We start from the raw sequence: 17,253 nt of genomic DNA on the forward strand, positions 1-17,253 counted from the left end.
CGGGGGGCGCTGAGGAGCCGGCGGGGCCGGGCTGCTTTCCTCCTTCCTCCTCCTTCCTCCTCCCTCCCTCCTCCTCCTCCCGCCGCAGGTCCCCAGCGCGTCCCTCGGCGGAAGATGCGAGGCGAGGCGGAGGGCCGGCTGTGAGCTGCGGGCGGGGGGAGAGGCCCGGCGGTGTCCCCGGAGCGGGGCCGGAGCCCCCCTCCCCCCCCTCCTCAGGCCGGCGGGTGGCGGAGGATGCGGGTCGGGCCTCCTCGCCGATGAGAGGGAGGATGGGAACCCAGGGCAGCCCGGTGAAGAGCTACGATTACCTCCTCAAGTTCCTGCTGGTGGGGGACAGCGACGTGGGGAAGGGAGAGATCCTGGAGAGCCTGCAGGACGGGGCCTCCGAGTCCCCCTACGCCTACAGCAACGGTAAGGGGGGCTGGGGGGGGGCCAGGATCGGTCCCGCGGCCTCCCGGGGGGAGCCCGCACCGCAGCACCCGCGTCCCTGTAACAGGCAGCAGCGGGGACCCGGGCGAGGGGTCGCTGGCCCTGGGGAGATCAGCGCTGGGGAGGGAGGGAGGGAGGGGGGGAGGCGTTGTTTTGCTTTTTTCCTTCTAATTTTTTTTAATTTTTGTATTGACTGGAAGCGAAGCGCGGTTTGTCAGGGGTCGCGTGGCTGGCAGCCGAAAGGCCACGGCTGTTGCTTAAAATCCTGAAGAGCTGCAGGAGAATTTGGCTGGGGAGACGGCAGGGGGTCGGTGCCTGATGTAATCCCTGGATGCGTGAATCCCCCAGCGCAGCTGGACCCTTCCCAAGGGGAGCTCTGCCTCGGCACCCGGCTTAAAAGAGCCGAGCTGCTTTCCCATGGCCGCCGCAGGGGTTAACGAGCTGTACCCAGAGGAAGCAGGGTCTGTAACAAAAGAACAGGAGCCTTATTTCCAGGCCAGAGCTGCTCTCACTTGGTAGCTGGCTACTGCGAGCGCAGCTTGGTCCGCCTCCTGCAAACATCAAGGTTTCTAATGGAGCCCATGACAGACCATTAACTACAGTGTCACAAGACCATAATTAAGAGCCAAGGAGTGGCGCTGCGTTATTTCCTGCGTCCCCTCGCTGCAGTTAAAGCATAACACGGCCTGGCAGGGTGCAGGTCCTGGGGTGGTTTTCAATCTGTCATCCTTTCCCCCAGCCTCCGTGCAAAATAACATCCCCAAGGGCTCGACAGAAGAGATCTAGTTCAGAGCCTGCATCATCACTGCAGCCGACCCCAGGGCTGGAGCAGGTGGTGTTTAGCTTTCCCTGTAAGCAGGAGTCTGAGGGAATTGGGTGCTTCTCCACGCTCTGCATTGAAGCTGGCTGAATTTAGAGCGTAAAGGAGCGGTGTGGCTCGGCTCCTGACTGCATGCCCAGTCCTTGGAGCTACTACCAGCTTCGTAGGAGCTGATGCAAGCGGGCACCTGCTCCGCAGAGATTTACGGGGAGGTGGTGACTCAGAAGTCAGGCTGCTAGTGAAATGAGAGCAGCAAATTCTGGAGCTAGAAGGTTGTGGTATCGTTCATCTCCTTGGGTGTCTAGCTGAGCTGGTGTGGTTTGCCTTCAAGGAGATGCTTGGTGCTTTTAAGCTTCCCTGAAGAGAGTTTGTGTCTCTGAAGAACCTGCCTCATCTGGGAGCTGCTCCTTGGGGTTAGCATTTACTAAGCAGAAAGGGATGAAGAGTGTAATGGGGTTGTTGTTTTAAGTGAAGTGTTGAAGTTAGAATTGTCTTCTTATAAAAATGGTTTTGACCGCTGTCTTGAAGCAGGCGGTGCAGGAGTCATAAGTACAATTGCAAAGTGAGTGTGTGGTGTGTTCTTTGATATATACATAAAACCCAAAGAACGGTGACTTTGGCTATCACTATAAAAGTTTTGTCTCTGTACCCACTATTTTATAACAACAAAATACCACCATCTTTTTTCTGGAAAAAGACATCTCGGTGAACTAATATTATTTTCAGAACCTTCCCTCATCTTCTGTGGGCAGTTGAAGCCATTCCTAATTAGAGAATTAGGTCACATACTGTTTTTTCACAGTAATATGTGCTCTGATAGTCTCTGCTTCTGTTGCTTCTGTGAAGCTACGTGCCTTTTGGATAATCAGATGGAGTAGCTTTGAAATCTGAGTGAATTTGATACTGCTGATATTCCTGACAGCCTTGGCAATCAAACTCCCTCCATCTCTGGCACAGTTGGGATGTGCGTACTGGCAGGGCAGGCTTCTCTGCCAGTGTGTTTTCACTCTGCCCTGACGGAGAGCATCCCTTGACATGAAGGCACTTAGATTTTGTGAACAGCTAGTGCCTGGCCTCCTTTTTGGCATGTGCCTGATGCTGTCCCAAAACTGCAATGGTGGAATATTGTGTAGAGGCTCTTTTTGTAAATCTTTTAATTGTAAGTGCGTTATCCTCTTCCTTATCCCCCGCCAGACCACATCCCAATTTAAAATAAGTATTGTATTATCTACTACTTATTTGATCTGTCCAGAAACCAGAACTTGCTGTTACCAGTGTGAAATGGGGTATGTTTTAGGTTGATCTTGTGATTGGGACATCTCATGTCAAGCTCAGATCCCTAACCTCCAGTCGGAAGGGCTAAAGCTATTGCGCCTTCTCTGTCTCGTTGGGGTCTGCTGCTTTTACTGTGTTGGCCAATCACAACTGTTTTGACACAGGTTTTTTTAAATATAATGGGAAATGCATTGTCCTTTCAGCTCTGGGAAGGCATACCTTTAAAGCTCTGTATTTTTGCTGCTGCTCTTCTGCTGTACACCTGGCCTCTAGAAAAGGGTTTGAGGGATTCCTTTCTTCTCCATTGGCATCTGGGTGTTGGAACAGCAGGCAACCAAGAGATGAGAAAGCCTTTTTTCTATCAGCATCGCTTTTGCAAGCTGTAAGCAGTCGGCAGCCTCTGCTTGCTTGCATCCAGTATCTGAAAGCCTTGGACGCAGTATGAGCTGTGTCTTTCTTAAAGCATTGTAGTTGCTTCTGTCCATCCTTGTTCAGGATCCCTGAGCAGAAGCATCGCTTCTCAACACAGCCTTATAGCTTGGCACCTCTCACTAAATCAGGCACGTCTTAAACTAGACACCACAGTTCCTGTTGTGTATAGCAAGACCTTAGCAATGTCCTTTATTTAAATTGCTGTTAGAAATTAATCTGGTCCGTATAAGTAGAGGTGGTTGTTACTCCCTGAATGTCGTCGGCCTTTGCAGTAAGAGGCGCGAGTGATGCCCCTGACCATTGCTGCAATCAAGCTGCAAGGGCACTGGGTACAGAACTTTTGGAGACATAAACCCAGCATTTTGAGGAGGAATTTGAGGTCCAGTTGTCACTTGTGTGTTTCTTAGGTTCATGCTGAAGTTACCAAGTGTATAGGTCTCCAGGAGCATCAGGCCAAGCACTTCCTGCGCAGAGCAGGGAGTTTGTCCTGTGTATGTCCCATGGCTGGATATTGTCACCTCCCATGCCAGGCAGGTTTGCAGCTGAGTTGAACTTACATTTTGCTTTCTCTTGGCCAGCTGCAAATGGCCCTAAATCAAGCCACCTTACTAGTATTTTGGTGAAGATGTGGGCTTTTGGGAGAACATTAATGTTCTTTTGGGCTTCCAGTGTTGTCCTCCTTCCCAATTTTCACCCACCTCACTCCCCAAATCTGCAGTGGTGGAGGTAGGGTGCCATTCTTAGAGCCCCATTGCTACTCTTAACACCTGGAGGACCTCACCCGGCAACCGAAAATCCTGCCTTTCCCCCCAAATGCCCTCTCCTCTCAGCACTTGCTCCTTCTCCTGAGGTACAGGGGAGGGCTGTTCTGGCCCCTGTGCTGTGAGCTGCAGTGTTACAGCTGACTCAGAGCAAAACTGCATGCCTTCCTCACAGGCACAAGTCAACTACACAGATCACTTATCACTTCGGTGCTTAAACTGCCTGCTTGGGGTCTGTCCTTATGCTTCCCCAAGTGCTGAAGCAGGACAGAAATGTCTCTGGTCACAGGGTGGTTTTGGACAACGAGCTGTGGTGGAGCTGCCTGTGAAAGTAGGGGTGGCTTACATGCCCTGCAAAAGGAAGACAAGGCTGTTCCTCACCTGAAGGACTCATGGCTTCATCACTACTGTGTCATACAGCCACTCTCGCATATCTAGTTGTTCACGTATCTAGTTGTTCATGTGCTTGTGCTGAAGTGATCTTGCCTAGCTGGTTTGTTGGCTTGCGTGAGAAGCCAGCCCTGCTCTGGCTGCATCAACACGGGGTGAGTCAGGGGAGGACTCCTTGCACGGGAGCACTCAGCAGGCATGAGTGCTGTTGCTGCCATGTAAGACGGTGCCCTGCGTGCACCAGAAATAGGGACGGGGCTGGTCTCACCACACAGACGTGAATATGATGTGCTCCGTCCTCACGTGATGGAGGGCTTTTTCTGTGGCAGCCTTCCCCCTCACCTGCTGCTGTTCCCATAGGAAAGGAGAAACATGTGTTAGGGAAAGAGTAGAGCATGTTTCTGAGCAGATGGCTTTGATTGGAAGGGGGATGGATTTTTATTTTTTTCCCTGTCCTCAGCTTGTATGAAGAAGGCAATGAGGATGAAGCCTTATGTCCGTAGTCTGATCTCCTTTCAAAGAGCATGCGAAAGATAAAATGAAAGTATTGCCCTGCTGCAGGGTTGGTGCTGTGACCAGCCTAATGCAGTGAGCCCCGATGCCTTGTTTCCACCTCGTCCCTTAGCTGGGGCTTAATGCCTTTATTCGAGCACCATCCTTAGGGGCTCTGTTACCCCGCTGCTATCTAAAGACCTAAGGAGACATTAGGAAAAAGGCAACTTAAGTGCTCAGTTGCAATAGCTACCGACAGGTTTTATGGTTCCGATAAAAAATGGATCTTTCCCAAGAGCTCTTCCCCCATAGCAGAAGTGCAAGGAACTCAGCTTTTGGGCAGGGGTGGTGAGCCCACCACGGTCAGTGTCTGTGCAAGGAGCAAGATCTGAGGCGGTGTAGCTTTGTGCCCTCTCCCTGGCCGGGAGGGCAGGGAGAGGCAGCATTTACGAAGAGCGGCTGAAGACACTGCTCAGCCCTTGGAGGTGGCCAGGACCCTCCCAGTTGGTGCTGTTTGCCTGGGGACCTCATGACTGCTGTTTAATTGCCAGGCTGTTTATTTCAGTGACCCACATCTTTGGATGTCTTTTCCCTCTGGTTGTTTTTGTGCAGCTGTCTAAATTTGGAGGTCCCTAAGCTGTCCCTTTCGAGTCTTTCTTTACAGCAGTTACTCTCTTTGTATGTCCTGTGACCCCTCAGTCACCAGCGTGCATCCAGGAACATCACCTGTAAAACTGCTCTGCTTTGCTTTGTAGCAGTCTTCAAGTTAGTTACTTGCCAACCAGGAGATCATCTGTACCACAACCAGCGTACACAGGGATGGAGGAAAGGCGACGCCTTGTCTCGTCTTCCTCACCACCACAGAGGGCGTGCAAGGCGATGCTTCTCGATGCTTCTGCTCCTTGCCTGTTGAGTTTCCACGACTGACCAGGGAGATGGTCTCTTGCTTTTTGTCCACAGCCTCTGCGTTTGCTGCCACGTTTGGCTGGAGGTCCTGCCGCGCTGCTGCAGAGTTTGCCATCGCTGGTTGACTTTTCCCAAGCCTTAACAAAGCGTGTGGCTGAGCAGTTCTGCTTTAAACTCCTGCAGCTTCTGTAAGGACAGGACCTCTCTCAGTACCTGGCAGCATCTAATCTTCCCTTCTTGAGCTTACAAGAAACAATTGCTGGGTGTACCTGTGTGCAGTAAAACCTCAGACAGGGACAGCACTGATGTGGTGGCACCTTCTGGGCATAGACGCCAGAGCTATAGATGTTGACCACGAGCTTGAGATTGCAGCTGAGTGCTTATCACGGTGTTGCTGCAGTGTGTCAGGGCTCTCTTTGGCGTCAGCGGGGAGGGAAGCATTGATCCTGGTGCTGTTTCTCTGCTGCTGCCTCCTCCTCCTTGCCTGGCCACGTGCCACCGGGTGCGTTCCTGCTGTCTGCCGGAGCAGCGTTGTCCCTGTTGGCGGTAGACACGAGCCGTCCGGCTGGGCTGGCCTGCTGTTTCAGATGTTGCACGCCAGTGGAAAGTGCTGTTTGTTTTCTGGCATGACTGTATTAATTGGAATAATGTTTTCTTTTGAGGTTTTAGCGCTCTGATGCGAGGGGGATTGAGGCAAAATGTTCTAAGTGCAGCCTTGCCATCATGTCCCTGTAGTGGCCGCAGAATTGATCTGCAGGGAATGCTTCAGCTGGACCACACCAGTCGTGCTGCTAGAAATCTCTTTTAATGGCTCACAGAGTGGAGAGTGGTTGTTGCGGCAATTCCCCGTGTCTGCCAGCACTTGCATCAGTGTCCTTCAAGGGATGTTTGCTTCCCTATCATCAGGGAAACAAAACTGATCTCGCCAGAGCAGGCTTTGGCTCAGAAGCAACTCCAGCATTTCTTATTTCTCCATTGTTTACTACTTATCCTTTGTGTGAAAAATATTTCCAAACGTACAATGTTGAACCTCCATCTCTGCTTGATGTGGGACTAACTAGCTGTGGCTTAAACTTAAAACAAAACAAACCCCAAAACAAAGCAAACAAACAAATAAAAAACCCCCACCAAAACAAAATCAAACCCCAAACTGAGTGCCTAGCAGGTTTTGATGTCTTCAGCACTCTCAAATCAGGATTAAGGATGCACAGCACCATAGGTTGTTGTGCATGTATAATTCTTCAGGAGGGTTGTGCTTTTGTTGTGTTTTTATAAAGCTGGGGGGGACTTATTCTACAAAGTTCTCGATTGCACTGGGCAATTCTCACCACCTCTAATCCCCTGTATAAAAGCTTTGCTTTTACATGGCTGTTAATGTGTTTCTGAGCCCTGAGTACACAAAGGTGACGTGAACTGAGCAGAGTAAATCTGAAATGGGTGGAATGTTCTTCTAGTAACTGGGATTAAAAGTTTCTCTGTTTTTTTTATTTTTGAAAAGCAAGTAGGTTTTGCTCTATCTAGATCCTGCAATGGCATTGTCCACTTCCCTTGGCATGTGTGGGTTTTTTATTTGGTTGTTTCAGTATATAAGCTGCATAGGAAAGCCCATGGAAAATGTCTCCTCCTCCTCCGCCCCGTCTCCTTCAGCTTTTGTTTCCAGCTGTTCCCTGGCATGTTTTCCTCCGGCGGCCTCCCTTTCTCGGAAGAGCAGAGCATCTTTCTGTTGCACTTGAAAATAGCTGTGCTATGAGCTTAGGATTTGGAGCTGAGGTTTTATAACCTTGCTTTTTAAAATCTCATTTTCTTTCCCTTTACCCCTCACCTTCCTCTGGCAGCCCAGGCTTGGCACGAAACGAGCAGTGATACAAAAGCATTATGTCATATGGGTTTCTATTTGATTGCAGGCAGAGGAGGAGGAAGGAAGCTCCAATATGAAAATCTTGAGCTCTGTTTTGCTAAAAGCTTTGCTGTGAGTTGGGACTCACCTGAAAGGGAAATTCCCCTGTGGTAAAGACGATTGTGGCTCAGGACTAGGACACCCCATCGAAGAGGTCTGTTTGTTTCTGTAGAAGTTGTAGTAATAGTAAGGTTGCAGCATTAGCTCAGGGATTGTTTGTTCCTATAGAGTTTCTGTTTGCTGAGAGCATTTTTACGTAGCCATAGCTTTTTAGATTTTTCTTCTTCTTTTTTACCTCCTCTTTGTCTCATTTCCATCACCCCATTGGGAAACTAGATAATATTCTATCACTTTAAAATGTTGACACCTGTTCTATAAATATAACCCCTGAAATGATTAATGTCCTGTATGTGCTGTGCAGTGCTGCTGCCATTTCAATATCAGGCATTGAATTGGACAAAAATCGTCATGCAATTCAAATACAATATTTGCTGTTTAAACTGGCAATGGTTAAGGAGGAGACAGGCAGAAGTGGACACTGTACTTAACCGGCAGTTTAATAGAAGGTGCTGTGCATCTCTGGAATAACCTCCTTTTCAAGTAAATGCAGATTTTTATGTTTTTTTAAATTTCTTTTTAGAGGTGCCGTTTTAACTTATTTTCCAGCCTGGCTTCTGAGTTCCCTGGCCCATTTGGGGGTTTTATCTTTCCTGCCTTTGCAAATGACTGCTCTCTGCACACACCCCCAGTCACGTACATAGAAATTACCGTCTTCTGTTTCCTTCTGTACCAGTTTTAAAAGCAGTAGGCTGTAGTCCCTTTTGCCCATGGTTCTGGAGGCCGAGTGAACAGGAGACCTAACTAGATGAAAAAAATCCAACCAAACAAAAAACCATACAAACAAACAAAAACCAAGCAAAAAAAACCCAGCCAAAAAACCCCGCTATTTTGCCTGTTCTGCTTACTTAAATCATCTCTTGTCCCAAGAGCTGTTACTTTTCTTCTGTTGTCAAACTGCTTAAGTAACTTGATGGTAAAATCTGTACAGGAGACAGTGTGCAGGTCTGTGCTATGGCACAAGGAGATGAAACTCTGTGGGGCTGATCTTACTGGAGAGCCTTATCTGTGCTGCTCATCATGCTAGCAAACGTGTGTTTGCTGTGAAATGCCTCCTTAGGTTGAGACATGCTTGTGTTCTTGTAGGTGTCATCTATATTACAAGGTTGAAGTTCAATACTTTTTTTTCTGTTTTAAAAATGCAAAATGCTTGCTTTCTTCTGCTAGCAGCAAAAGTCATGCTTCAGAGTTGCTGCCAGAGTAGCTGGGGTGTGATCTTTGTCCTGCAACAGCTGTAGGTCAGGAGGAGGAGACAACCTGGGAGGCTCCAATTTGGGCTGAGAGTGGAGGGTTTGAAAACATGCTTTTGGGCTGTTGAGAGGTGCTGTGGAGCTGCTGCAAGGTGGCATACTTCGTACAGGTGTGTAGAAGGTGCTTGCTCTGCTAGCAGGGCCAGCCGATCCTTTAAAGGCAGGGAGGGACTGCTGAGTGCACACAGCGATGTGTTGTAGGTCAGGTCCCTGGACATTTGTTGTTATCTCCGGAAACGGCGCACTGAAATGTGAAACTAATGTTAGCAGCTGTCCTGATGTTTCCAGCATGGAGTGGTCCCTTTCCAGTGTGGGGCTCACAGTTGGTGGAGTGAGACCAAATTCAAGAGCCGGTGAAATTAATGGTGAGTGATCTCTCCGTAGCTGCTCCATGAGCTCTGTAAGTACCTGTGCTCAGCAGGCACGTGATGCTTAACCTGTCTACGCCCAGCTAAAATGCTGTAGCCTTCTTTCTGGGCATTTGGGTGTACAATGTCAGTCTGGAGACAGCTGCATCACTGCTGGCTGCCTCTGTTGTGGTGTTGCAACGTGACCTTTTAAATGGCAAAACCTGCAGATGCCAACTGGCGTTGAGCAGCAGGGTGTGGATGGCAGGAGGGGCTGCGGATGGGTGTCCCACTGATTGGAGACTGCTGCCATGTGTGCCTGGATCCATGTGCAGGATCCTGGAGCAGGTGTGCAGCCATACGTGTGAGCCCGGCATCTCTTGTGTGGTGGCGTGCACGTCAGCCTGGTGGTGACGCCACGAAGTTCTGGTGCTGTAGAGCAGCATTTCCCGTGTATTAATGTGCACGGTGTTGAGAGGTGTAAATGTGGAAGGTGAACCTCTTCAATATCCTGATATTGAAGGCATTTTGGACAAATACTTGGATTTTTTTTGTGTGTTGTGGGTTGGTTTTTTTTTTTCCTCCAAGTGTATCTTGGTGTTTGTATGGTAATCCAGCAACAATGAAGATTGTTATGGTGCCCTCTGATTTGCCTCATAGGCTGTCTTTGTTTCTGTGTGCAGCTGTATAGTTTTTATGGAGATCTGAACTGCAAAGCATGAAGAAACTCTTTTGTTTGTTGTTGCTTCTGTGCATAAAATCATTCTTGATTTTCTTCTAAAGCACAAATCCACTTAACATCCCCAATTCTGGACTGACTTTTGACTGTTTCTGTGGCTTCCCGGGTGTCTGCTGAAATTGTTTAAGCTTTAGGAACAGATTTGCTTCTGGCTTCAAATGCTGTTTTCAGATGCAGCTGTCATCCTTAAATGAGCCCAGAACAGAGTTCCTCTGTGTGAGGACCATGTAGCTACCGGAACACTGCTGGGCTGTGGAGCAAGCAGTGGACAAGTGAAGTCTTCTGCTAGTCTGGGCTTCCTAGAGGTCTCCAAATAAGTATTCTGCTTTTGGCTGGTTACAAAACCAAACGAGCAATTATTTGTCTGAGATCCTCACCTACAATCCCTTAGCTGTAGATGAAGATGCCTGGGAACAAACTCTGACTTGAGCAGCCTTTTTGTGAAAGGCTTCCACTCTTAATCGAAAGCACTCTCAGTTGAAATGAGGCAGATATGAGTGGAAGATGGAGTATGTTTTTCTGGAGAAAATCCACAAATGTGGGTAACTTCAAATAATTGGAAGGTGTTTGTTCTCTCTCTGTTTCTGCAAGCGTCTTTGTACGAGGTGCTCGGCAGCTTGTTGGATGTATCACGCAGAGCTGCCAAGTGCCGCAGCAGCTCTCTTGAGCTGGCAGCAGCTCGTGTGACATGCTGAGCTTCGTTCGGGGACGTGGGCTCCTGGCTGTGTGCATGGGGGCTGAACTCCTCGGCTCAAAACAGCTCAAACTCATCTGCTGCACAGTTAAATAACCAGAAGCTCCTCGTTACCTCCCATTGACTTCTGCACCAAGAGTGGATCTTTTATTTGCTGTGTGAGCAGGAGATGACAAAGGCTTGAGCAGATGGCTTCTATCTACCCCTGTCCCCCTGCCAGCACCATGCAGAAGAAGCACTGGTCTCCTATGTGCCCGGTAAGAACCGAGACCTCTTGATCCTGTTCCCAAGGCAGCTGCTCAGCTACAACACAGGACAGGAGCACAGTGGTAAAAGCACATGCTTTCTGACCCTCAGCTCCAGCTCTGCAGGCAGGAGCTGGGGGTGTTTTGCAGTCATGCTGTTCGGAAATTTTTACCACCCTGCTTAAAACAAAGAAGTAATACTGCCGAGGTAAATCCTAACACCAAAAGACACAGACCTGGGATGAATCCACCTTTGTTTTGAAGCATATGTTTTGTTGACCCCTGTTGTTGATGGAGATAATTTGTTGTTTGTCTATCTAAAGAGTAGGTAATTGAATGCATGACTCAAACTGATGAGCTCATGTGTTGTTTGGAAGGGATTTCTTCTGTGGCTTACAGCTCTGAGCTGACTAGCTAAATTGCTGCTGTTAATGTGCTGTTGTACACACTTTTTATGGTCGGATGACTTAATCAGTTGTTATTTGAATAGCTTGAATTCACTTTTTTCATCAGCTAGTGTTTATGTGCTCATACCACATTTTTTCTGAATGATTTAGTATCACTTACAGATGACGGAGAAAATAACTAAGTTAATAGTAGGAGCTGCAGTGGAAGGTAGTGCACTGGTGGTGTCTTCAACATACAGATTCTACTGCCTGTTTTTTAAATTACTCAAGTCAGAGGATCTCAATACCTGTGTCTTTTGGTGCACACGTTACTTGGGTGCTGGCCCCAGCAGTTGCCTTCTGCCTAGGAGTGGATTTTGGTGTTTGACTAATACATTCAGTCCATTGCACACTGCAGTGCAAAACCTGTTTGCTTTGAATGTGCATTCAACAGCTGGCAACTCCTGGCTGGCTGTAATTTCTGTACCCCTCTGCCTCGTTTGACTAGAAATGAAATGACAAGTCTTTCTGTATCAACTTTTGCCCACAAGCAAACAATTCTGATATGACTCTTCAGCCCTGGTTGCCATTTTACTCATAAGCTGGTGAAAGCATGAAAAAAAACCCTCAAAACCCCAAAATAAGGCATTTTGAACTGCGCTCATAATGCATCCTGGCTTTGTATTCTGCTTCTTGGAGCAGCTTGGCTGCTGGACTCAGTAGCTGTAGGTTGCCATTTAACGACCATCCTGCCATAAACCATTCTTAAACGAAAAGATGCAGGATTTGGGACGCAATGAGAGGGAGCGTGTGAACATGGTGATGGGGGGATAATAACTGTTGTCTTCTCGTGGAGTACAGTTCTGCCAGAAAATGAATCCCAGGAGGCCAGTACCTACTTTGGTTTGAGCAGAGCCTGTGGAGAAGCTGGTGAGTTTGTACAGCACTGGCTGTGTTGCAGAAATGTGCTGTGAAACTGTTCTGGAGTAGCTCTGTCCCTCTTGGCCTGACCTTGTGTATAGCTCCCGGTACACCCCCAAAGCTGGGCACTGGAGAGGGCTGCTGCTGGGAACGCTGCTTGTGGATAACACCCTGCGGGTGGGGGGTTCTTTCACCCTGAAATAACCTGACGGGGAGGGTCTTGGTTCAGGCGGTGTTGTGAGCTGCTGTGCCAGTGTCCTTGCTGTCCAAATTCCTGCTGTCAGCCCCACAAGTGAGGGCGGTTTGGTTATGGGGGTGGTGGTGGTCTGCAGGGTTTTGCCTTGGGGTTTTGGGGTGGGATTTTTGCATGCCGAGGCCTGGAGGTGGGAATGATGCTCTTGTTCTGGAGCTGGTCTGCTCACATCCCGACGCAGACCTGGAGCTACTGCACACAACTTTTGGCCTCAATTTTGTGACCTCCCAGCACTTCTCTTCCCTTGTTTGTTCTCTTTGCCTTGTTGGTGAGGACGGGACTTGGCTGCTTGTTGTTGCTTCTGCCTCTTCTCCACACTCAGTAGGGATGGGGGCATCCCCACTCATTTGTTTTTGGGGAAACTGTGGCACACCAGCCCCTCAGGCTCTCAGCTGTCAGATGTGTGGCGGTGCTGCTGCCCTGTAGGAAACAATTATTGCTTTTCATCATTAACTTGCCCCTATGAAAATGTTGGCCAGGGTCGGCTTGCTGGCCGGTGCCACTGCTGGCCGCTCTCCCTGCGTGCATGGCATGGTGCAGTCGCTCCGGCTTTCTGAAGGGTGCTGGGCAGCCTCATGCAGTGCCTGCGCACACAGGGGCAAGGCTTTCCATTTTAAAACCCAGCCATGTCAGTTATGGCTTAGAAAGGTCTAGTTAACATCTGTGACACCCAGGGACTTGGTAGAATAAACAGTCGTCTTTGGACACTGCTCGGTTATTGCTGGCATTTGGAATAAATTAAATTCTGTGCTAATGGCTTTAGGCTGAACTTACCAGAGCACAGAAAGGCTCTAGTTATGACGCCTGTTGTACAGGCAGAGGTGTGGTCACCATACTGGGTTTTGCATAGATTAATTGGTTGGTTTTTCTTCTTCTAATCCAGCTGGAAGGTTTGCACAAGCCCTTTGAAGGAAGAGGGAGGGACCTTGCAGCAGCTTGGTCTTGCACACACGCAAGTAAGACAACTGCTAGCTTATGTGATAAAAAACTTGCCTGCACATCCCCAAAGGTGTGCCGAGGGACGGTGGCAGGCTGGGGAGCCCAAATGATAGCCAGCAAGGCTCTGCCAGCCCTGCAAGAGGGTCTTGAAGGAGGGGACACCCTGCCTGGACCCTTCCCGGGGAGCCTGGCCCAGCTGCCCATGAGACTGGCCAGCAAGGGACTGCTAGGGAGGGAACAGGGCTCTCATGCGTAGTTTACGTTCTCCTCAAAATTCACAGTTGGCTGTGGTGTTCTTGCTGGTATCCACAGCATTGTCTGAACTGGTGATAAAGGTTTAAAACTAAATTTACCCATCTCTGCTTAGCCGCAGCTCTTGGAGTCGTTGCTGCTGAGAAGCTTCACTGGAGATTCATTCTTAATGTTTTCCTTTTGCAAAAGGGAAGGAAAAAAATATTATTTACAATCCATTGACCCACTCTAAAGTGTTTCTTGGTGTTTATCTTCTTTTGTGGCAATGAAAATAATCATTTAAGACCAGCTGCACACTGGGTTGTTATGGCTTCGCATCCTTCCTTGTCTATTAAGTAAGAATTGCCACAATGCTTGCATTACGAATTCATTGCAATTTGTCTGCAAAGTCCGCCACACTGATTGGGAGGTATTCTCAGTGCTGCCCCAGGAGAAACAGAGTTTGCCTGATACTCTTGACAGTGTTTTATAATCATGGCATGCCTTTAAATTTTTCAGTTATTTATTTGCCAGCTGCTCACAGAAACCTACATCACTTCCCCCCGAGGATCCTCTTGAATGCCATGCAGCATGACCAGCCCTTCATAGCTGGTTACTTGAGTTCACTGTGAAATCTCAGTAAGTTAAATATTTGATGTGTATTCTCTGTTTTTATTTTTTTTTATCCCAGCCCTCTGCTCTCCCCTCTTCCCAGCAGTCACTGGCCAGTGTGGCATTAAGCCTGCAAACCTTTAAGAAGACCTTTTTAAGAAGTCCTAGGCCTTTTTCTGGACTCAGCATTGCTGATGACCTGTAGGAAAACAGAAGAGGCTGGGGGTGCTTTGGGGGAAAATCCAGCACTTTCAGTTGGACAGTTGTGGCACGGTGGCTTTGACTGTACTAACAACAGGCGCAAATGGAAGTCTGTCCTCAGGCTTGCTGGTTGAGGTGCTGTGGTGGCATGACGAGTGTTGCTGGTGGCTTGTGAGCCAGTGTTAAAATTTCCCAGTAGAGCAGAGCATTTCTCTAGGAGTGCCAACAGATTAGGCACATCTCACTCATCAGTCCTCCTCTGAGGACTCAAATGCCATTGTTATTAGAACTGGCTTAATTATGTCTATAGGTGAAATAACAGTCTGCTAAAAAGCAGCATTTGTTAGATAAATAACAGAAGTCTACTCGATTTATCTTAGTTTCTTATTTATATAATGCATTGAGTGAAGGATTGGCCTCGGCTCATCATCATTGTACACCTCAAGTTTTGCCTATTGCCCTTATATATCACTTTGCAAATGGATTCATTGACTTCTTTTGAATTATAAATAAGTGAAACCCAGGTTAATTTATTCTAAAAGAAAGAAAAAAAATCTGAGGTGGCATTATACAGCACATGTCTGTAAGCTGGGGGAACTGATCATATTTTTAATGAAGTTCAAATAATGTGCATTGGTTTTTGTTTGTGGGTGGACTAACAGAAAGTGAGGTGGTGGATTCCAAGCTCCCACAAGCAGAAAACAGTTCATTTAAGAAATGAGGTGGCAAAAGCATCTTTGGCCAATCTGATTCACGCAAACTGTAAATGACTTCAAGTGATAAGTAGAATATATCTTGGAAGGAAAGCAAGCTTGTCTTAGAACTGTATCAATGTTTCACTTGAGTGCATTGATTTTATTTTTATATATTTTTTTTTTCCTTTGGGAAGAGAATTTTTTAAACATCACCTGGAATGTCTTCTGCTCCAGATTTGTGAATAAATTATGTTCTTCTTAAAGACACTGCAGATGCAACCCGGAGATGTTGCTGCTAGCCTGCTGCAGCCCAGCCTTTGAGGAAGGTCATAGGAAAACCTGCTGATGGGTTGCTTTAATCTCGGGCAAGTCCCTTCATCCCTCTGTCACAGGGCGAGTCCTCGTTGTACCTTTTTTATATTTGTATAGGTGCAGTGAAGCTGTTAGTTGGGGCTTGGATCATTAGAGCATCTCTGGAGGAGGACACTTGATTTGGACCAATAACCTAAAATGCAGTATTGGCTCTAGCATCCCACTGAGAGCTGGAATCGCTCTCACCCCAGCACTGAGGATCACCTCAGAAAGGAAGGTGATCTTTTTCCTTGAAGGAGGAAAAAGGCACGTGCTGCTCTTACTGCTGTAAGGTTTTGCGCAAATCTGCCTTTTTCAGGGGAGGTGAGCCTTCTGGTCCCCTGCTGAGGCGTGAGGGTAGTCATCTTGAGAGTCTGCAACTGCAAAGTTGTCTCCTTTTCTCTAAAACAAAGACCTACACAAAGTCAAGAAGCTGCTGTGCTTACAGTAGTAAATATTTATAGAGCCTTGTTCACCTGAGCTATTTAAAGCAATTTACCCGAGATCTTAATATGTTTAAAGGGAGAGCCCAAGAGTAGCATGAAATGTGTTTCTCCCTTGTCTTTCTACCTTTTCCAATGTGACTTCCAGTTCCGTTTATCTGCTTGCCTGCTGCCTCCTCCGTTGTGTTTTCAGAGTGCTGCTGGTGGTGCAGATGCAGTTCAGGGCCTTGGCGGAGCGGAGGGATGCCTTTGCTGAGCCGTGAATTCCAAAGAGGAAGGGGGACTGACAGCCTGATACAAAGTAGTATCAAATGCTGGAAGAAAATTGTCATTTCTCTTGGAGGGGTTTTACTTTTCCTGTTCACATCAGGTGTAATCTTGTGGGTGAAATTTTTAACTAAGCTAAGGTTGGGTGTGGAGTTTTTCAGGTCATATTGATGCAAAGTGTGCTGTGCTCTGCATGAGTAATTTGGAAGAGGTCAGAGTTTCCTATAACACATCCTGTGTATTCCCATGGGAAAATGGCTTGCTTTCTTAGGTTTTCCTTATACCGACTAGCAAAAGAAATAAAGGTTTGGAATTCCCTGGAGTCTTGCCCAGGAGCGTGAAACCCGGCTCTGTGGAGGGGAATCAGTTGTCTGACATCAGGCTTGGTAACAGCAGATTGCTTCGCAGAGCGCCCTGTGCCAGGTCGGCTCGCTGCTCGAGAATTGGGGTTGAGATGGCGTCAGCGTAAGTAGGAGTCTAAAGCGGGACTGGAAAAATAGCAGAGGAGTCGACCTGAATGCTAAATTAGAGAGAACAGCCCAGACTTGTTTTCCAAGCCTCATTCATTTTGTTGCACCATGCTAGATATTGGTCAAGAAAGAGATCACTTGATATAAAATAAGCTTTAAACGAGACTGTTTTCTTTTCCCCCAGTGCTGTGTGCCCCGCGGGCCAGGCGGGGTGGCGGAGGCAGCTGCTGGCGACGAGTTGGCTGGTTTGCTGGTGTCGTCTGGTTTGCTGGTGCTGCGTGCGCCGCAGGAGCATCGCGTGGGGTTTGTAGCAGCGCATCCCTTCCAGGGGATCAAAGCACGCTCTGGCAGAGAATAAATGTCAGTCTCGAAATGAGCTGTACTTTGCTGCAAGCAGAGGTGATGCTCAGGTGGGGAAAACCCTCTCAACTACAGAAATTAAATTTTAAAAACTTCCCTTAAGTTATTGGTGTCTGAGCTGCCTGAAATGAAAAGGCAGGCGAGCAGCCCTGGTGCGGCTCGGCCACGGCAGGCTCTGCCAGCGGCTGTCACACTGCCAGCAGCCTCTGTGCAATGGTGGCATCTAGTGGCTGCTACGGCCGGCGGGTCCCTGGGACAAGGGGGAAGCCAAGGCTGAGCTTGAGCTGGAGGCTGGGCCTAGGAAAGCGAGCTGGGCTGCTCTGCTTCCTT

General features: G+C 48.2%; 1 protein-coding gene across 1 annotated transcript in view; it reads left to right on the forward strand.

Moving 5' to 3' along the window:
- The first annotated feature begins 70 nt into the window (after positions 1-70).
- The window catches only part of RAB40C (RAB40C, member RAS oncogene family), a 35,782-nt gene continuing 18,599 nt past the window's right edge, over positions 71-17,253 (forward strand). Inside the window, exon 1 of the mRNA XM_010565234.1 lies at positions 71-411. Within this exon, the coding sequence (XP_010563536.1) occupies positions 258-411 (154 nt within the window). The 5' untranslated portion in view covers positions 71-257. The remainder of the gene's footprint in view (positions 412-17,253) is intronic.

Source organism: Haliaeetus leucocephalus, unplaced genomic scaffold, assembly GCF_000737465.1.
Source record: "Haliaeetus leucocephalus isolate CR32 unplaced genomic scaffold, Haliaeetus_leucocephalus-4.0 Scaffold188, whole genome shotgun sequence".
Taxonomy (NCBI): domain Eukaryota; kingdom Metazoa; phylum Chordata; class Aves; order Accipitriformes; family Accipitridae; genus Haliaeetus; species Haliaeetus leucocephalus.